The following is a 21,954-nucleotide window of genomic DNA, read 5'->3' as shown; positions in this document are numbered from 1 at the left end:
TGTTGCCGCTGCTCGCCCCTGGGGGCTGCATGGCCCAAGGCTGAGTGGCGGCGGGAGGCCCGCGGGCGCTTCTTCACGGCTGGAATGACGGGCGGCGGCGGGAGCGCTGCTGGCCCCTTCCGCGCCGCCGGAGCGTCGTGGGCTGCATGGCCCAAGGCAGAGCGGTGGCGGGAGCGCTGCTGGCCCCTTCCGCGCCACCGGGGCAACAGGCGGCGGCGGGAGCGCTGCTGGCCCCTTCCGCGCCGCCGGAGCGTCGTGGGCTGCATGGCCCAAGGCAGAGCGGTGCCGGGAGGCCCGCGGGCCCTTCCGCGCCACCCGGGCAACAGGCAGCGGCGGGAGCGCTGCTGGCCCCTTCTGCGCCGCCGGAACCGGCGGCTGCAGAGCGAAGCGCTCTGACGCGCCGAGCGCTCGGAGCGCCCAGCAGCGCCTTGCGGAGCGCCGAGCCAGCGGCCTGGCCTCTTCCTGCCTGCCACCCCACCACCCGGAACCGGCAAGGAGGAGGAGAAAGGGGCACCTGGGAAGGAGTCGGGAGGGCCCTTGCTGCATGAGCCATGGGCACGCGGCTCCTTCCAAGCGTAGGGAACGCCGCGCCTCGCTTTGAGCAAGAGGCATGAAAGGGACGCGGGGACGAGGGTGATGGCTGTGTGGGCGGTGGCCGCGTCACGTCTCCCGGCGGCCGTGGGGGCTCTCGGTGCTGCCTTGCCCGGGCCCTGCATTCCCCGGAGGCATTCCGCCTCGCCAAGCTCGGCCGGCCTCGTGCGGTGGGTGGAAGGCGCGCGGGTGGCCTGTCTAAGGCTGGGCGGGATCCCTCAGCCCTGCTCATCCTCATGCGTTTATTTCGTGAAACACACACACACACCCAAATAAAGCAGCAGGAACCTTGGAGCGGTTGGCAGGGGGGGGGATGGGAGAAAGATTTAAAAAACCAAGACAAAGGCATCACCGGGCGGAGCGCCGAGCCAGCGGCCTGGCCTCTTCCTGGCCATGCCGAGGAGGCCTGCCGCCCCGCTGCCCGGAACCATAGGTACCATAAAAACATAATAAAAATAAGGCATCCCCTGAAAATAAGACACCATGTGGTTTTTTGAGGAAAAAAAGTTATAAGACTTAAGGTGTCTTAAAAAAGGGGAAACACGGTAGTCATTTATAAAAATTCTACCTCTTCCTCGCTTTTTCTCTGAACCAAAAAGCCCCAACCCTCCCTCCTGGAAGAATTGCTCCCACCATCCCTTGACCATTTATGGCTATTTTCATCTTGACCGCTTCCCCAAAAAGGAACAGGATCGAGTTCTTATAGGGAATCAGATTTTGCTCCTCCGGGAAAACAGAGAATGGGTGGGATTACCTGACAAAGCATTGGAGAGCAAAAAATGAAGGGCCTGGTGGGATTTTTTGGCATGCAATTGAAGATGCTTGATGCTGCTTAAAAGGAGAGAGAAACACTGCACAGGCCAGATTCTGCACTCAGAAGCTACCCGCTTATAAACATACCTGGCCATTGATTTGGGTGATTCACCTGTCCAGCTGGCACCTGGGATCAAGAGAGGTGCAGCTCTGCCCCCCAGTGGCCACCGGAGGAGACGAAAAGCCACTTCCTTCCCTCCTGCAAACACACTTTTGCAGATTTAGAAACCCCATCCATTAGGAACAGAGGCTTGCCAAACACAGATTTGGGGTGCTGGTCGGTTAGAAAAAGAGCAAGACCCTGAGATTTTTCTCGCTTTGCAATATTTCTCCCCCTTAAAAGAGATCGCATGGGTATGAACAAGCACCTGGCATGAATTTTGCAAAGCTTTCTTTGCTTCTGTTGATTCAGCCCAAGGAAACTTTTATAAATCCGCAACTAGGCTTGGTAAATCCAATAACACTAATATTCTTTTCTCGGGCTTATTTAAACCCCTGTGCAACTGGGGCAGCTCAGCATGAGTACGCTAAATCTTAGGGTCATGGGTTCGAGCCCCACATTGGGCAAAAAAATCCCTGCATTTCAGGGGGTTGGACTAAGATTACCAGACGTCCCCGTTTCCCGGGAATTAAAAATCTGTCCCCTGACAAAATCAAAAGATCCCAGGATGCTGTGCCTCCTTGCGAGCAGGGCAAGGATCTCTGTTGCAGCAGAAAAATAAAGATCTGCCTTGCTTTGACTGGATCCCTGCTTCCATCCACTCTTCTCCAGCCAATAACAGACTTAGGGAGCTTGCCTGCAAAATCCAATCACAATATATAAAAAAAACTTATGAAATGAAACATCTTTGCCAAAACGAAACAAAAAACCTCAGGCACGGTATGGGCGAGTTATGAAGAAGAGGTCTTGCAAAGAGATCGCCTCCAGGCCGGCAGCTCAGCTCTTGCAAAGGTAAAGGTAAAGGGCCCCCTGACCATCAGGTCCAGTCGTGTCCGACTCTGGGGTTGCGGCGCTCATCTCGCTCTATAGGCCGAGGGAGCCGGCGTTTGCCCGCAGACAGCTTCCGGGTCATGTGGCCAGCATGACAAAGCTGCTTCTAGCGAACCAGAGCAGCGCACAGAAACGCCGTTTACCTTCCCGCCGGAGCGGTCCCTATTTATCTACTTGCACTTTGATGTGCTTTCGAACTGCTAGGTGGGCAGGAGCTGGGACCGAGCAACAGGAGCTCACCCCGTTGCAGGGATTCGAACCGCCGACCTTCTGATCAGCAAGCTTTAGACTCTGCGGTTTAACCCACAGAGCCACCTGGGTCCCTCCAGCTCTTGCAAATTTACCCCCAATTGCAGAGTGTAGGGGAGATTTGCAAACCAGGGCTCCGTGAGCAAACTGGCAATAGGGAATTGTGCTTTGATAAGTGGGAAATACAGAAGAGGGGGGAGACGGTTCGGCAAAATTTAGACTGGGACAGAGCAGGAGTGGGGTGAGGAATGGTCTGAATCTGGAACGTATTAAGGAGCTGGATGAAGTCTCTGGAGACACCGATTCCAAGGAAAGGGGGGTAGATTTAGTCTGGTGGGAGGGAATATTAAGGGAATGAAGTGTTTTAATAGTGTTTGAATTTTTCTGGATAAAGGGTAGAGAATGTTAAGGTAAAAATGGAAAAGTGAAGGGTCAATGTTTAAAAAGAAGTTATAATTTGGAGGAGAGAATGGGAATATAGAATTAGAAACTGCAAGAATGAGTAAATTACTGTGAACCCAAGAAGGGGGGGAATGAGGAAGTCCAAAAAGTTTAGAATTGGAGCTGAAGATTGTCTATACATCCTATTGTTATATAATATGTGAAGAATTGTGGGAGACAAGATTTGACGATGTTGTTTTATATAATCTTTCTTTCTATTTTTTATTATCTTTTCTTTTTTTTCTTTTTTTCTATGTAAAATCCAATAAAAATTACTTTAAAAAAATAAAAATAAAAATAAACAAATCTGAAAAAAGAGATAAGTGGATGACGGTTTGCAGGCTGCGGGGGCACGCCAGGGGGAATTGGAGAGAGCCCTGCCCCAAGCCATCAGTACCTCTCCCGCACGAAGTCCGCCAGCTCCTTCGCTGAGATCTGGCCATGCTTCATGTTGTGATAGAGGACGTCAAAGCCATGGTTCTTCTCGCCCTGCAGTGAAAAGCAAGAAGGCGAAAATGAGGTGTGGCTCCAAAATAACCAGGGATGACCTGCCAGGAACCAACATTTCAGGAACCCAAAATACGACGTTTGATCTGTCTTCCCCCCAGATATTCTAATTTTCCGAGTTTCATCTGTACATATAGGGGGAGAGAGAGCTCCCCCAAATCTACCCTCCCTCTCCTTTTAACCGGCCTTCTCTCCCCACCCCTCCCCCCCAGCTCTGTGCGTGGAGCCTGGGTCTCTGGGGGTGGACTTCCGCTCCCCCCCACCCGTCCCTTCACCAATCACAACCCTTCCCCACCCACCCCCTTGCAGAGCAAATCTCCCTCCTTTGCATTCCTCCTGGGGAGATGGCAAGGTGTGCGTGTCCGCAGTCGCTAGGCAACCCGCCTCCCTGCAGAGGCGGCTTTGGCGTTGATGGCTGAGTGACAAAACAGGTCCTATGCATTCTCTTTCTGCCTCCTTCCATGCCTTTCTGAGCTCTGCAAGGTGGTTGCAAGGCCACGCCCTGCGGCAGGGAGTTCTGGAGGGCACAGAAAGAGAGAAGGCAGGGCGGAAGCCTTCCCAGGATCATGCGAGCGGGACCACTGCTCCGTCGCAACGTGGTGCTGTCGGCGCTGAGCGGTTTAGGCTCAGGGGGACAGCCCCAGCGGCCTTTCCCCTTTAAAAATAAAGCAAGAGCCTAGTCCTCATGGCTTAAAGAGAAGAATCAGAACCTGCCTCGGACTCAGCCAGACCTCTGGGTCTGTTCAGCACAGCAAAGCGGACCTTGACCACCAACAGCAGGTTGTCAGCGTCAGTCATGGATGATTTACTTGAGATACCAGGGGGTTGGACTAGATAGCCCTTGGGGGTCCCTCCCAACTATATCATTCTATGACCCACAGTGGAGATACTGTTGGGGATCGAACCAGGGACCTTCTGCACTCAAAGCAGCTGAGCTGCAATCCATCCCCTTAAAAAACAGAGCGAACCTCCAGGGCGGAGAAGAGACTGGTTGAAACAGGGAAAGTTTATAGTCCTCATGAATCTGAACAAAGGACTGCAGAGCTGCTGCCGGTCAGTGTAGTCACTACTGGCCTTCCTATTTGAAATCTGCCCTTTTATTCAGGCACCTTGGCCTTCTTTTTTAAGGGGAGGGGTGCGACTCAGTGGTTTTGCATAGACGTTGCTGAGCAAGGCAGCTTAGATAATCCGAGCTTTGCTTTCGTTTTGTTCAAATTAAGCGAGGCAGTGTTGCGTAGTGGTTAGAGTGCCGGACTATCACCTGGGAGAGGCCAGGGTTCAAATTACCCCCGCCTGGCTGCAAAGCCTCTCCTACCTCGCAGGGTTGTCGTGGGGCTCCACAGAGACCTACGAGAAGCCAGGGTTTGGCTTGCTGGGGGAGGGGGGCTGCCCCTGCACCTCTCAGCCTGACCCACCTTGTGGGGTTAGGATCACTGAATCATAGCATCGTGGGGTTGGAAGGGACCCCAGGGATCATCTAGCCCACCCCTGCCATGTTCTGAGGAGTGAATGAGGAGGGAGGAGGGAGAGGGGGCCACTTCTGCCCCCTGGGACTCATTGGGGAGGAGAAAAGGGGGAAAATAAAGGCTATTTTTTAGAAATCCCCTTGAGGCACAGAAGGAGAGATTTGCTGCCTGTTCCTCCAGCTGTTTTGGAATCTCAGCTGCATCTGCAGACAATGGGGCCTGCCCCCCCCCAGGGTGGCACCACCCTGATGCCCGCTCTGTTTACTTGCAGCTGGCACTGGGTGTCCCCGGGAGTCACAGAGAGTTGTTGTTTTGTTTTGTTTTGTTTTGTTTTGCTCACGTTGCTTGGAGGGCCTTTGACCCGTAACACGCCTGAACTCAAACCCGGAGCTTTCGAGTAGGCACGTGGCTGTACTCTAAGCAGCAAACAGAGCACCCCCGAGCCCAGTATCCTGCTGCCAACAGGGGACAGGCGCAGGGGAGCTTTCAAGAGGAACAGAAGCTGGTTTTTTTTTACTTGTGGGCAAAATGTCCCACAAGTGAGAGATGTGGGTCAAATTCTGGACTTGATTAAAGAACCCCTCAACAGAGAACCAGGGAGGACCCTTGCACTCCCAGTGAGAGAGGGAGTGCAGGGAAACCACTGGGAAACTGGGATGGGAGGAGGGTGTTGGGAAGCAGCAAGAAAAATGGGGAAACAACATGCTGGGTTCACAAAACATTGTTGGAAGTTTGCGGTAAGGGTGGGGGTGGGTTGAAAAGTTTAATTATGTGATTTAAGGCTGGATTGATTGGAAAAGTCTGACACTGGTATGAAATACGGAATTTGCTGGGTTTTCTGGGTAACCTGGGTCCAGGGGAAGGAGGGAAGAATGAAGTATTAAAAGGGAATTCATTTCTGGTGAAAACTTAAGTTGGGGAATTAATTAGAATGTATGTATATAAAAAATTGAGTTAATAGATAAAATTGAAAGGAGATAATTAGAGAGGAAATTTTAATCAATTGGAAAATAATTGGTATTATGAGAAAACTGTTCTACAGTGGAACCTCGGTTTATGAACACCTCAGTTTACGAATTTTCGGTTTACGAACGCCGCGGACCCATCTGGAATGGATTAATTCACTTTCCATTACTTTCAATGGGAAAGTTTGCTTCAGTTTATGAACACTTCAGTTTATGAACAGACTTCCGGAACCAATTACACCCATGCTTCGGCTTAAGTACGCTTCAGGTTGAGTACTCCGCGGACCGTCTGGAACAGGTTAATCCACTTTTCATTACTTTCAATGTGAAAGTTCGCTTCAGTTTATGAACGCTTCAGTTTAAGTACTCCGTGGACCGTCTGGAACAGATTAATCCACTTTCCATTACTTTCAATGGGAAAGTTTGCTTCAGTTTATGAATGCTTCAGTTTATGAACAGACTTCCGGAAACAATTGTTTTCATAAATCGAGGTACCACTGTATAAGGAATTGGAAATGGGGAACCAATGGGGGGGAACCGGGGGAGTCCAAATGATATGATGATGATATAAGATTAGTTAATTTTTTTCTTTTTTCTTTTTTGCTGTGTTTTTGTCTTGTTCTATTTTCTTTTTGTATTTTTGTATGGTTTTCTTATGTGTAAAATGAATAAATATGAATTTAAAAAACAAAACAAAATCTCCTTTCTTGTAAGTTGAAGCCATGGGTTCCAATCCTACCCTCCAGAGCAGGAAGAAGAGAAGAGGAAGAAGAAGAAGAAAAAGTTTGGATTTGATATCCCGCTTTATCACTACCCGAAGGAGTCTCAAAGCGGCTAACATTCTCCTTTCCCTTCCTCCCCCACAACAAACACTCTGTGAGGTGAGTGGGGCTGAGAGACTTCAGAGAAGTGTGACTAGCCCAAGGTCACCCAGCAGCTGCATGTGGAGGAGCGGAGACACGAACCCGGTTCCCCAGATTACAAGTCTACCGCTCTTAACCACTACACCACACTGGTTTGCTCCCTCTTCCATATGACAGCCCTTCAGATATTTGAAGATGGCTCTCTCAGCTGCCTCTTTTCCAGGCTAAACATCCCCAGCTCCTTCAACCGTTCCTCATCAGGCTTGGTTTCCAGACCCTGGATCATCTTGCACGGCTGCTGTTGCTGCTCCTGTGAGTTTGGGAAGACCGCTCCCTCCTCCAGCCAACTCCATCAGGCCCAAGGGGCAGGGCCCACATTCACACATACTCTGAGCAGCTCTCTGCAGCAAGTGGCAAAAATGGTTTAAAATGTTTTAAGTGTTCTTAATCTGCTTGCCGACAAAGGTCCGTATAGTTAAAGCTATGGTTTTCCCAGTAGTGATGTATGGAAGTGAGAGCTGGACCATAAAGAAGGCTGATCGCCGAAGAACTGATGCTTTTGAATTATGGTGCTGGAGGAGACTCTTGAGAGTCCCATGGACTGCAAGAAGATCAAACCTATCCATTCTTAAGGAAATCAGCCCTGAGTGCTCCCTGGAAGGACAGATCGTGAAGCTGAGGCTCCAAGACTTTGGCCACCTCATGAGAAGAGAAGACTCCCTGGAAAAGACCCTGATGTTGGGAAAGATGGAGGGCACTAGGAGAAGGGGACGTCAGAGGACAAGATGGTTGGACAGTGTTCTCGAAGCTACCAACATGAGTTTGACCAAACTGCGGGAGGCAGTGGAAGACAGGAGTGCCTGGCGTGCTCTGGTCCATGGGGTCACGAAGAGTCGGACATGACTAAACGACTAAACAACAACAAATCTGCTGCACCTCGAATGGTGGTTGGTTTTGGGTTTTTTTAAAAAATATATTATACAGTATTATCTTATTATTTTATTTCTGTTTGGGGTGGGACAAATGTTTAGTCGGGGCGGGGAGTAGTTTAATTTTAGCATAATTGTTTCTTGCTTTGCTTTTACTTTCATTGTTTTGTTACGTTATTGTATAGTTTGTATTTTGCTTTTTAAGGTGAAAGGGTCAGGGCTGCCTGGGAGTGGGTCCCAGCCAAAAGAATGGGTTCCTGGGGGGGGGATGTATTGGGACACCCGATTTTGGCGATCATGGGCAGGAGGAGGAGTTACGCTAAGACCAGACCACGTCATTACCAAGGAGGCAGTCTTAGTCGTTGTTTGAGAACTATCCCTGCCTCCGGGTCTGGTCCTGACCGGATGGATACTGGAATCAACAAGGGAAATCCACATGACCTGAAGGTTCTGCTGTGCAATGCCAGGTCAATGATTCATAAGACCACTGCCATCCATGACTTGATCGTGGATGGAGGACTTGACCAGGCATGTGTAACAGAGACTTGGTTGGAAGAAGCAGATGGGCCTGTCCTTGCTGCTGCTTGTCCACCGGGTTTCTCTTACGCACAGCAACCCAGGCCTTGTGAGCGGGGAGGGGGGGTTGCAGTGATTTTTAGGAAGTCATTAGTTTGCACCAGGCGTCCTATTGGGAAGACCCAGTTCTCTCAGTGCATGTTGGGCAATAGGGGCAGTACAGGATTCCTTTTGGTGTACCGACCTCCCCGCTGCACCAAGGATTCCCTGCCTGAGCTGCTTCAGGTCATGGCGGATGTTCTCCTGGAGACACCTAGTTTGGTTGTCTTGGGGAATTTTAACATCCACGCTGACACAAATTTACAAGGGGCCGCTCGGGACTTCACGGAAAGCATGGCCGCCATGGGGCTGTCCCTGAATAAGTTTGGCCCAACTCATAGCCGCGGACATGCCTTAGACCTGGTGTTTACCTCTATGGATGTTGGTGATCTGACACTAAGGAAAAGTGAAACAAAATAAGTGCCATGGTCAGATCACTTCCTGGTGCAACTGGACTTCCCCGCGACTCTTCCCCTCTGCAGGGAGGTGGGACTGATTCGGATGGTCCACCCCTGCCACTTAATGGATGTAATTGGCTTCCAGAGAGTGGTAGGGGATGTTTTATCCCATGTTGATGGCCTTTTGGCCGATTCCCTGGTGGCCCGCTGGAATGCAGAGTTAACCAGGACTATCGACTGTCTGATTCCAAAGCAGAGGACCTTCTCGATAGTGGTGTATTGCTTTTAATACTCAATTGGGAGCCACCCAGAGTAGCTGGGGAAACCCAGCCAGATGGGCTGGGTATAAATTATTATTATTATTATTATTATTATTATTATTATTATTATTATTATTGCACCTAGACATCATTGGATGGCAATGGGGCCAGTCTCTGTGCCATGGCAGCTTTCCCTCAGTGGCAAACAGGATGTCAGAGCTGTCTCCTCCTCCTGTTCTCATTCGCCAATCTAAGGTAGACTGACTCTGTCCATGGAGGCTCCATTTAAGAAACGTAAGGAGAGGCTCCCCAGGAGCAGGACGCGGTGTCCCCCACAAGTGCCACCCCTCCCCAAACACCCCACACACCCAAGGGTTGTATATGACAATTTCCCCCGAGAAAATATCCCCCGATGCAGAAGTGTGCCTCGACCTCCCTGGACGCAAAAAGCCTGTAGCGCTATTCCCTCTGCTCTACGCCATGACTCAGATGCATGTTGCTCATTTTCTTCATTTTTGCAGCTCGCTATTTCGCTGTGCTGCTATGACCGGCTCATTCGCCTCCCTTTGGTTGCCCCGGTGTGCAAATAAAAAAATCTGAATTATTTGCACGACGCATTTATCCTGGGAGGGCGTCAATAATTGCAGAGAGAGACGGAAAGAGAAACCGCCTGGGGGAAAGTTACCAGTGTAAACAGATCAGGAGAGAGTTGGCAAAATGAGTTTTCCATGCACATCAGGGAGATTTTCTTACCCAGAAATGCTCCGCGAAATAAGACATGCTGCCAGCCCGGGATGGAAGCCCCCTTCGTCTCAGCTTTTGTAAACCTAGAATGCAAAAGAGATTGGAGGTAACCAGGAAAAATGAGACAGGGAGAGAGAGCACTGGGATGAACTGGAGATGATGGGAGTCGTGGTCCAAAACAACCTCAGGTTGACGAAGGCTGGAATTGGGAGGAAGGCGTGCGAGGAAGGCTCGGGGCATGACAACCCCACCGGCAACTGCCTCTGCCTTCCCCAGCTCTGCCTCGCTTTGAGCGCCAGAGACAAGCCCCTAGTCCTCGGCGAGGTCTGGGCCTGGAGGCTCCACAAGAAGCTAAGGAGAGCCTGACGGATGTATCAGACCCTTCAAGCTCAGCGTCCTGACCTTGCAGCGGCCAAATAACCCAAGGAACCTGGGGATCCAGATAGACTGCCTCTGGGCCCGGAGGCACCACAAGGAACGAGGCTGCTGAATGCAGGATTCGAACACAAGAGCATCTCTCCCTTCCTGCAGTTTCCAGCAAGGAAGAAATGGTGGTGGAGGCGGAACAGAGCTATTGTGGCTAACAGCCATCAATGGCCTCCTCTGGCTCCATGGATTTGTCCCATCAAATTGTAGAGTTGGAAGGGACTCTGAGGGTCATCCAGCCCAACCCCCTGGAGTGCAGGAATATGCAGATGTCCCTTACAGGAAGCGAACCTGCAACCTTGGCATTATCAGCGCGACCCTATCCTCTTTTATCAGGGAGCGAGCGGAGATCTCTCATGCAAGCTGGGCGGACGTTTGCTCCAGAGACGCAGACACGGAGCAATGGATTCCAGCCACAAGAAAGAAGATTCCACCTAAACATTAGGAAGAACTTCCTGACAGTAAGAGCTGTTCGGCAGTGGAATTTGCTACCAAGGAGTGTGGTGGAGTCTCCTTCTTTGGAGGTCTTTAAGCAGAGGCTTGACAGGCATATGTCAAGAATGCTTTGATGGCGTTTCCTGCTTGGCAGGGGGTTGGACTGGATGGCCCTTGTGGTCTCTTCCAACTCTATGATTCTATGATTCTAAGTTCCCCAACAAGAGGGCGGGGGGGGGGGACATTGCTTCACATTCTCTGCATGCTCAGGCGGGTTGGGCTAGATGACCCTTGGGTACCCTTCCAACTCTATGATTCTATATTACATTACATTGTATTAATTTCTATTCCGCCCTTTCCCCCAGGCTGGTTCTCAGGGCAGCTTATGACAAATTAAATCAAACATGAATAAGACGCAAAAAAAACAACCCATGAAAGATCACCATTTAAAAGTAATGTTCTGTTCCATTATTGTTCGCAGTTTGTGATCTATGCAAATGAAAAGCAGCTCAGGAAAATGAAATGAAATGAAATGTGAGAGAATCAAAACAATACTGAAAAACCCCCCACAAATCTTTTAAAATCCAGATATTAAAAATGCCACAGCCCTATGAAAAGCCCTTTCCTTAACTGATCTATTGATGGCAGGCCCAGCGGGGTGAGCAGGGCGGATTCGAACCCTGGTCTTCCCCAGGTCTGACACCCAAACTGTGACACCCGGGCTGGCTCTCTCGGGAACCCAGGCGTCTGGGCTTCCTTACCCACCTTCAGAGAGACAGCACAACTTCTCCTCCCCTCCCTGAAATGCAGACATCCTGCAAAGGCAGTTTCACCCTCCACCGCCGGAGGGAAACAGAAAATAAAGCACAGGAAACGGAAGAATTGCAAGAGAAAATGGCCGTGTTTGTTGTTGCCCTTTAGCAAACTGAGGTTTGAACCTGGGTGCCGGAACCTGAACCCAGTACCCACCCTAGATTTTAAACAGCTGACATTTGCAAACCAGACCACGTGTCACCCCTCCTCTCGTGCTAAAAGAGAGAGGACCCAGGCATCCCGCTCTAACCACTCATCTCCCCTCCCCAGTACTGCCAACCTCCATGAGGACCGGTCTCCCGCAAAGTCGGCCCAGGAGTGTGCATTTTGCACAGAAAATCGTCCTGCCACTCACCCTTTGTCGGAGGGAAGTATGGACTCTCCAAAGGCTCATATTCTCAGTTCCTGCACACAAAGGATCTCGCGGGAAAGCACCCTGGAGTGGGGAACACAAGCAAATAAAGGGAGAGCTGAGAGCAGGTGATTCGAACCTAGTTCCCGTTTTGTTTCTGTAATTCTGCAACACCGAAAGCAGAGCAACAGAAAAAATCCCCGTGGTGGTTCCAATCTGCCGCCACGCTCCACAACCTCCCTTGCAAACGCAGCTAATTTGTGTGTTTTAACGGCTTCTTGCTAATTACCTTTTTTGCAACAGTGACAAATATCAGCCGCCAGACCCTCAGATAAGCTGGAAAGGGAACTCCCCGGAGGGTGTCCAGAGATTAAATTTAAAAAATGAATAAATGCACATCCTGCAACTGGGTTTCTTTTTTGTTTATGGCATGGGTTAGGGCAATTTAATTTTGGAATTGAAGGATGGTAGAGTTAGAAGGGATCCCCAGGGGTCATCCAGTCCAACCCGCTGCAATGCAGGAATCGCAGCTGAAGAACTCCTGGCAGATGGCCTCCCCCAACCTCTGCTTGAAAACCTCCAAGAAAGGAGAGCCCACTACCTTCTGAAAAAATCCGCCCAACAGATTTTTCTGCCAGGAAGTTCTTCCAAAGCACTGGAAGGGACACCCAAGGGCCATCTAGCCCAACCCTCTCCAAGGCAGGAGTCTGACTGCTGGGATCAGGTCAAAGGGGGACTATCTAGTCCAGTGGCCAAATCCCCTCGGCTGTGCCCCCTTTGGCTCTGATCCCTCTACAGGTGAAACTCGGAAAATTAGAATATCGTCGAAAAGTGCATTTGCTTCAGTAACGCAACTTGTTATTTTTTTATTTTTCTTTTAATTTTTACAAATGCTTTCTTTTGGAAATTCGACAGTAATAAAACAAATAGTTACAATAATAGAAAAATGAACAAAAATAAACCCCGCTCTTACATTTCGTTGATTACATTCCATTTAGAAACTGACCTGCCTAACGACAAATAATGACAATTACAACAAATAAAGACTTGACATATCTTGCTTTGCATGTCATGCATCTATTCAGGCATCCCCAAACTGCGGCCCTCCAGATGTTTTGGCCTGCAACTCCCATGAACCCTAGCTAACAGGACCAGTGGTCAGGGAATATGGGAATTGTAGTCCAAAATATCTGGAGGGCCGCAGTTTGGGGATGCATATATTGGTTTCACCTTTTAAGTTGCATTACTGGAAAAAATGCACTTTTCGACGATATTCTAATTTGCCAAGTTTCACCTGCATCTGGCACTTCTCATGGATCTTCCAGGTTCACAGGCAGTCTATCTGGATTCCTAGGTTCTTAGCGGCATTTGAGCAGGAGGCTGGGCTAGGTGGGCCCCCTTTGAGTCTGATCCAGCAGGCTCTTTCTTATGTGATCCCAGGCCGGTCGCAGAGGTCGCCGCACAAGGAGAAGGAATCGCCCCGGGTGACTCACTTGGCCTTATTGAAATGTCCAAGCGGGTGCCAAACAGGAAGGAGGAAGGAAGGAAGGAGGGGTGTTTGTCAATGCCATTTGCTGGAAACCGCAGGAGGGGAGAGCGGCTCTCATGCTCGGATCCGGCATGTGGGTTTCATAGAATCATAGCTGGAAGGGACCCAAGGGCCACCTAGTCCAGGCATCCCCCAACTGCGGCCCTCCAGATGTTTTGGCCTACAACTCCCATGATCCCTAGCTAAGAGGACCAGTGGTCGGGGAAGATGGGAATTGTAGTCCAAAACATCTGGAGGGCCGAAGTTTGGGGGTGCCTGATCTAGTCCAACCCCCTGCAATGGGGCCCCTGGTCGGCCGCTGTGAATCATAGAATCATAGAGTTGGAAGAGACCACAAGGGCCATCCAGTCCAACCCCCTGCCAAGCAGGAAACACCATCAAAGCATTCTTGACATATGCCTGTCAAGCCTCTGCTTAAAGACCTCCAAAGAAGGAGACTCCACCACACTCCTTGGTAGCAAATTCCACTGCCGAACAGCTCTTACTGTCAGGAAGTTCTTCCTAATGTTTAGGTGGAATCTTCTTTCTTGAAGTTTGAATCCATTGCTCCGTATCCGCTTCTCTGGAGCAGCAGAAAACAACCTTTCTCCCTCCTCTATATGACATCCTTTCATATATTTGAACATGGCTATCATATCACCCTTTAACCTTCTCTTCTCCAAGCTAAACATACCCAGCTCCCTAAGCCGTTCCTCTTAAGGCATCGTTTCCAGGCATTTGACCATTTTGGTTACCCAGTGAGAACTGGGTGCTGGGCTGGACAGGCCCCCTTCGGGTCTGATCCACCAGTCCAGCTCTTATTATGTCCTCATGGAACCTCCAGGCCTAGAGACAGTCTATCTGCATTCCCAGGTCATATGGGGCATTTCGCCACTATGAGGACAGGAGGCTGAGCTGAGTGGGTCTCCTTTGGGTCTGATCCAGCAGCCTGCCTCTTATTATGGAACTTCCAGGCCCAGAGGCAGTCTATCTGGATCCCTAGGTTTAGTGGGGTATTTGGCCACTGTGAGGCGGACATGATAGGGGTCCCCTTGGGCCTGATCCCACCCCCTCAGCCTCCACATAGGAGTGAGGGTCTGATCCAGCTCCCAATCTGCGATGACGGCGTCTTCCAAAAATGTATTTTAATATGCAGTTTTATTTCACTATCTCAGAGGCGTTGCCATGGAAATGAACAACAGGATCTGTTCCATCAGATCCTCAGGATGCAAATCCGTTTAAAGCAAAGCCATGAAACAAGCAACCCCCAAATGCTCCAGTGACCGTCACCCCAAAGAGAGCGACCCCAAAATAACTACTGGCGCCACCAAGTCCCTCAATTTCGCTGTGATTCCTGCATTGCCGGGGGTTGGACTGGATGACCCTTGGGGTCCCTTCCCACGCTACAATCCTATGTCACTTGTGGTGAGAATGTAAGTTGGTGCGAGATTTCGGGGGTTCAATTTCCACAGGAATGATCATCCTAGAAACTATCATTTGTTGCCCAGAATTAACAGATTGTTTTTTAATCAGGGCTCATCAACCATTTTCAGCCGTGGGTCTACCGTCCCTCAGGGTCTACCGTCCCTCAGACCATTTGGTGGGCCGGACTATATTTTTTTGGGGGGGGGGAATTCCTATGCCCCGCAAATAACCCAGAGATGCATTTTAAATGAAAGCACACATTCTACTCATGTAAAAACACGCTGATTCCCAGACCATCCGCGGGCCGGATTTAGAAGGCGATTGGGCCACATCCGGCCCCCGGGTCTTAGGTTTTGCCTACCCCTGTTTTTTAATGATACCAATTATCAAAATAATTGGTCTCATCTTCGATCTTGACAGCTCAAAAAGTAATTGCAACTCAGGGGGAAAGAAGCCCAAAATCTTACACAGGACACTTGGTCCCAGTCACTCACAGAGAAAATTAGGCGTAATTTGAGATTTCTATGAGGACTAGAACCCCCCAGGCACTTTCTATATGGTTTTGCATTTCTTTATTACATTGGATAACGCTAATAAAAAGGAATTGGTTGTTTTAACCGATGTGCAATTGGACTTATTCTGCACGCCAGTTTTACAGTTTCCAGTTCAGTTTTCACCTGCGATTACAACAGCTTTATAAAGCGAAATAAGAAAATCCTTACCAATAAAAGAATAGAGGTTGGCACAGTTTAAAAATATATATGTACATTTACTCCAGCCTGTGCTTCTGCAGAGGCAAGACCAGACCTTTGACCGCCCCACTGCAGACAGGGCCTAGCAAACATTGCGCACCTGGGGGGGACAGGTTAAAAAGCCACCTGTTCACACACAAAAAAGATATATATCTGCAGAAATATATTCCATCCAGGTGGCAGAGAGATAAAGAAGACAAAGGTTTCTTCCTTGCAGCAAATTCGGCCTGGGAGAGGTTCCTGCAAAAAATTACCTGTCCAGGTAAGGAGCAGGGAAGGAAAAGAGGTTCGAGGATGCACCTGCGCTCATTTTAAGGTTTGATGTTTTATGGATGCTTTTATATTTTGCAGGAAGCCACCCAGAGTGGCTGGGGAAACATTATTATTATTATTATTATTATTATTATTATTATTATTATTATTTCCCCCATTTTGTTCCCCAGAAAGAAGCAACTGGTGCTTGGGCCCCTGGCAGGATGGCTAGCAGAAAATGCACCCCCACCTCTGTCCTCCTGACACCAGTTTTGGCATTTGCAAAGGGCCAAAAGGTGGGCAGGATGAGAAGCCAGTCCTGACCGGGCGCTGCTCATCTCGTGCAATGGAGAAAGGCAGACAAGTTGGCACAGGTCCAAAAACAGAGCAGCAGCATCGTGACCATTTCAGGCCTTTGCAAATGGGATCCTGACCCAGCCTGAACTGCCCACTCCACACACCCCTTTCTCAGGTGCAGTTGGCCCTCCATCGCTGCCTTATATTTGCAGGATCTCAACCCATCTGGCTACGCAGCCAGACATGGCTTGGCCACAGACAGCACCCACAGACATTTTTTTTTACACGCACACATACATATATAATTTACACACACACACACACTACTCAGGAAAAGCACATTCCAAAATATTGTTGTTGTTGTTGTTATTATTATCATTATTAAGCTTCCTTCTCCATTATTCATGAGAATGGATACAACACCTTCGCCCAAGCCACAACAACGCATCAGGCAAGTTCATGCAATGCCCTGCAAACATGCAATGGAAAATATATATTACCGTAATTGTTTTTCCCCCAGGGTGGGATTCTAATTTTTTGCGCTGTGTGTGCTGGGTCATAATCAGAACCAAGAAATTTGGGCGCAGCTTCCCCCACCCCCCAAAAAATTAACCCACAGCGTCCGCCTATTGATAAAGCTAATTAGGGTTTTTCTTCATCTCCCCCACCCCAATTAAATATTGCAAAGAGGGGTCTTGGGGTGTGGTGGCCGGATCCACCCCCGCCACCTCCCAGATCTTTGAAATTCTTGCCTGGGCAGTTTTATTGCAAAGCTGCAGGGCTCCCCCCCCCAAAAAAAACTGCATGGGTGTGCAAAAGGTGGTTGATAATAATACCAGGCGGGGGAGGGTGGGGGGGTAAATGCACTGACCTGTTTCCACCCCTCGGCACCCCCGGCACCTGCTCCGCTCCCCTCTTTCGTTTTTGCAAAAAAGGGGAGAGGGAAAAAGGGGGAAGGAGAAAAGGCTGCCCCCCCGCACTGCAAGGAGGAGTAGGAAAGGGGCGGGGTTCCGAGGAGGAAAGGAACCTGGCTCCTGATTGGCTGCCCCGCCCGCCAGCAAACGCTGCTTCTGGGCTAGCCTCTCCCCCCCCATCCCAGCCAACCCGGGCCCAGGAAGCTCATTTGCATATTTAAAGAGGCCGCATCCCTATTCACTGGCTTGTAAACTGTCATTTTTCGGACAGCGGGTAGCGTAGGGAGAGAGGCAAAAAATGCATCTCTGTCCAACTGCACAAAGCCAACAATACAAAAACCCCTCCCCAAGAACTACAAAATAAGGGGGACTTAGAAGCATAGAATTGTAGGGTTGGGAGGAACCCTGAGAGTCATGTAGCCCAAACCCCTGCAAGGCAGGAATCTCAGCAACTGTATTGAACCTGACCTATGTGCGAGAGAGGAGGAGCCACCCCATTACAGGCCCTCCAGGAACCACCAAGAAATCATAGAATTGTACAGTTGGAAGGGGCCCCCAAGGGTCATCCAGCCCAACCCCCTGCAATGCATAGCTGCCCCATGTGGGGATCAAACCTGCAACCTTGGTATTGACAGCACCAGGCTCCAACTGAGCTAGCCAGGCTCATAACATGATGGATCTCTCCATCCACACCAGTGGCATAACAACCTGTGTGGCTTGCACTTCAGTCCGACATGCAAACACACACACCCCAGTTGGCCTAAGCCAGGACTGAGCCTAGTCTTCCAAAGCTGCATCCCCAAGATAAAAGGTTTATGTTGATCCAGGTAGCATCCTGCATCCTTGCGAGGCTCAACTCAGCACTGCAGGCCTCGGTTTCAGAAGACGGAAAAGGCCCAAGTTGCGAAAAGCAGGCCAGAAGGAGGAAGCTCAGAAAAACAGCAGGTGCGATTAAAAAAAAGAAACCAACCCACAAAACAAAGAACTTGCTTGGCAGAGGAAGGCAGTTTGTCATCTCCTGTGTGAAACCAGAACTTGTTCTGCTAGGACAATGAATGCCTGTGATGGTCAACAGTGATGCAGTGAAAAGCCCTGGTTTAGATCACAGAATAGAATTGTAGAATTGCAGAATTGAAAGGGACCCCAAGGGCCATCCAGTCGAACCCCCTGCAAGGCAGGAATCTCAGCTAACATATCCCTGACAGATGGCCATTCAACCTCTTCTTAAAGACCTCCAAGGAAGGAGAGTCCTCCACCTTCCACTCTTGAACAGCTCTTACTGTCAAAGTTCTTCCTGATGTGGAGCCAGAATCTCTTTTCTTGTACAGTAACTTGAAGCCATAGGTTCAAGTCCTGCCCTCCAGAGCAGCAGAAAACAAGCTTGTTCCCTCTTCCATGTGACAGCCCTCGAGATTAACATACCCAACTCCCTCAACTGCTCATCAGGCTTCGCCATCATCCTCTGCTCACATTCCAGCATGTTAGTTTGGCAATCTCCTCCTTAAATCGTGGTGCCCAGAACTGGACACAGTATTCCAGGTGTGGTCTGACCAAGGCAGAATAGAGTGGCACTATGACTTCCTTTGATGTGGACACTAGACTTCTGTTGATGCAGCCTGGAATAGTGTTAGCTTTTTTTTGCTGCTGCATCGCACTGTTGACTCATGTTCAGCTTGTGGTTCACCAAGACCTCTAGATCCTTTCCCCATGTACTACTGGCAAGCCAGGTGTCCCCCCTTCCTATATTTGTGCATCTGGTTCTTCCGGCCCAAGTGCCAAACCTGACATTTGTCCCTAAGAAAATTTGTTAGTTTGAGCCCAGGTCTCCAATCATTTTGAATTTTGATTCTGTCTTTTGCAGCATTCCCTCCCCGTTTGGAGCTGTCTGCAGATTCGATGACCATCCTCTCGATTCCTTTGCCCAGGTTGTTTGTAAAGATGACACAATCAAGATCGAGGCAAAGCAGAATTAAATGGGGCGACCTGAAGGCTCTATCGATTAATGGGTTAGATCCGCCTTCTTTCTTTCAGGGGTTTTTATATCTCCAAAGAGCTACCTCCGACTTTTAAAGCTAGCTGGTCTGGAATCAAACACACACACACACACCTCCCCAAAGCATTGCTTCTGAACCTGATCCATTTACTATCAATGAACTCAAGAAGCTCCCCCTTCCTTTGCTTAAGCCGGCCTACACAGACAGTATAGAAGGTAGCGAAGGTAGCGAAGGATGTCTGCACAGGTATGGCAGGTGAGGCAACTCCCTGGTGGTCCAGCCTGGGGATGCTCTGAAACAGCATCTCTTCCACCCAGGCAGTTGCCATGGCAACAAACTCTCTTCCCCCTCCATCCCTTCTTCCTGCGCAACCAATAGCAACAGAGCTATTAAAGGACACAAATGGGGAGGGGAGAGCCATGGACTCAGTCCAGAGCATCTTCCCTTGGTAGCGGTGGGTGGATTTGATGCCACTTGCAGCTCCCCCTCCCTTGGCAAGAGGTGCAAGAATCATAGGACTGTAGATGGAAGAGACCTCAAGGGTCATCCAGTCCAACCCCCTGCAAAGCAGGAATATTTTTGTCCAATATTTTGTCCAATATTTAGGGTGGTGGGCTCCAACCCACCACCCTAAAATTGAGAGCAAGCACCAAAAGAGCCTGTTGGATCAGGCTAATGGTCCATTTTGCCCAGCATCCTGTCTTCACATTGGCCAACAAGCAGGATTCGAACACAAGAGCAGCTCTGCCCTCCTCCAGTTTCCAGCAACTGGGATTCAGAAGAATCGCAAACAGAGCCACCCTGGCTAGTAGCCATCTGCTCCTCCATGAATTTGCCCAAGTTGTGTGTGGCAGAGTGTTCCACAGTTTGATACTGCGCTGCGGGAAGGACTTGATTGTAAGCATCCTGAAAAAAGAATGCATCAAGAATAAAGTTGTACCAGTAAAGATTGGCTATTAGCTGTGGATAGCTCTTTCATGAATTTGGCCAATCCTCTTTTAAAGCCACCCAGGTTGGTAGTCATCACTACTACTGCCTCCAAATGGCTACTAACCTCCAAATACCAAAAACCACAGGGGGGGGGGAGAAAAGAGTTGCTATTTTATTCACGGCTGGTTTGTGGGCTTCCCTTTGGGAGCATGTGAGTGGCCACTGTGAGGACAGGATGCCGGACCAGGAGGACCCCCCAATTTTGCCTGATCCAGCTACATCCAGGCCCTTCTAGTGGAACCTCCAGGTCCAGAGGCAATCTACCTCAATTCCCAGGTTCTGAGAGGCATTTGGCCCTGAAAATGTGCAATCAGGCTTTTCCCCTAGGGACACCCGAGCCGCATTCCCCGCTCTCCCACCTCAAAAGCGAATGTTAATTGCAGCTTTGCCCCTTTTCACTCATCCCTTTTTATTATGGGGGCACTGTGGGTTAAACCACAGAGCCTAGGGCTTGCCGATCAGAAGGTCGGTGGTTCGAATCCCCGTGATGGGGTGAGCTCCCATTGTTCGGTCCCTGCTCCTGCCAACCGAGCAGTTCAAAAGCACGTCAAAGTGCAAGTAGATAAATAGGTACCGCTCCGGCGCGAAAGTAAACGGCGTTTCCGTGTGCTGCTCTGGTTCACCAGAAACAGCTTTGTCATGCTGGCCACGTGATCTGGAAGCTATATACCGGCTCCCTCGGCCAATAATGCGAGATAAGTGCCGCAACCCTAGAGTCGGTCATTACTGGACCTAATGGTCAGGGCTCCCTTTACCTTTAGAATTTTGATGAAATCCTTTTATTGTATATTTTATGTCCACAGGCTGCTATGTCATTATATTTATTGATACGCCAAGTTTGGATGGGCTCCCTGTAGGTTCGCAGGACCTGTCAATTCCAGAAAATGACCAAAACGATTAGACCTGCCCTGCATCCCCACCTTTCGATACTGGGAATCCCCCAAACCTTTTTTCCCATTTGAAGGCAGAGGCGGTATTAGGGAAATGCCAATTACTGCTGTCACATTGATCACCCAATGTGGCCATTGATCACCAAGAGCTGTGCAGGCCTCGGAAAGACAGGGAGAAGGGGGCGGGCCTTGCTGATCTCAACTCCCAGGTCTGCAGGGGAGGAGGTGGCCTTTCTGGTATTTGGGACCTGGGACATTTAAGGCTCCGGACACTTCCACCCTTCCCCTCAGGTTGCATCAGCGGGAGAGAGGTGGGAAGCAGCAAGACTGCCTCCATCGGCTGGGTCAAAGTACCTGCTAGAAACCTAGAGCTGGAAGGGACCCCAAGGGTCATCTAGCCCAACCCCCCTGAAACGTAGGGACCTTCTGCCCCTGGACTGTGCCAGCCGGCCGTTATCAGAACAAACCCTGTGCCCGAGTTCTGTTTTTTGTTTTCTAGTTTTCGTTTTCCTCTTCCCTCCCACTCTTTCCTTGTGGTGCAAAGGATTTGTTTAAAGATGGCAAGCCTGTGAAATGGACCCTTCTCTGCCTGAAGAGCGGAGCTCAAACACCCCAAAGCACTGGTTTCCAATTAGCTACGGTAAGTACTGCAGACCCCCTGTTTTTCAAATGCCAGGCCACGGACCCCTTACTTTTAAACACTTCAATCTCCCTATGGTCCTTTTTGTTATGTGAATGGTGGTGCAGACCACGCTGGGTGGACTCCCGGGTCTGCAGACCACCTATTGAGAACCACTGCCCTAAATGAATAAATAAATCCAGCTGCTGTCATTTGGGGCTTTTCCAAGCCGCTGATTAGCTGGCGCTCAGAGGGATCTGCTGCCGAGAGGGACGTGAGCCCACCCTGCAAGGTCCAGAGGAGGATGACAGTCGGAGTTTGACTTGGGGGACACAAACCCACACAGCAGAAGAAAGACACAGCGGCCAGAAAGAAGTCTTAACACCTTTTATCTCTTTTAACCACTAGGGCTTTGCTTTTTCTCAAGAGGTTCCA

The 21,954-nt window shown here is 49.8% G+C and overlaps 1 protein-coding gene across 5 annotated transcripts in view; it reads right to left on the bottom strand.

Moving 5' to 3' along the window:
* Positions 1-17,101, bottom strand: part of FCHO1 (FCH and mu domain containing endocytic adaptor 1) — a 50,580-nt gene extending 33,479 nt beyond the window's left edge. For 4 of the 5 annotated variants that reach the window (XM_088672874.1, XM_035119332.3, XM_035119338.3 and 1 more), the window contains exons 1-4: positions 16,984-17,101; positions 11,862-11,942; positions 9,842-9,915; positions 3,483-3,574 (exon numbers count right to left, since the gene is read on the bottom strand). In XM_088672874.1, the coding sequence (XP_088529000.1) occupies positions 3,483-3,574; positions 9,842-9,868 (119 nt within the window). In that variant the 5' untranslated portion in view covers positions 9,869-9,915; positions 11,862-11,942; positions 16,984-17,101. Of the gene's footprint in view, positions 1-3,482; positions 3,575-9,841; positions 9,916-11,861; positions 11,943-12,147; positions 12,171-16,983 lie in introns of those variants that run through there. The other variant, XM_035119333.3, reaches the window with a different exon arrangement.
* Between the last annotated feature and the right edge of the window lie 4,853 nt (positions 17,102-21,954).

The sequence above is a fragment of the Zootoca vivipara genome, chromosome 6 (assembly GCF_965207765.1).
Source record: "Zootoca vivipara chromosome 6, rZooViv2.hap1.1, whole genome shotgun sequence".
Lineage (NCBI taxonomy): Eukaryota > Metazoa > Chordata > Lepidosauria > Squamata > Lacertidae > Zootoca > Zootoca vivipara.
The sequence above is the reverse complement of the archived record's forward strand: the minus strand, read 5'-3'. Positions and strand labels throughout refer to the sequence as shown.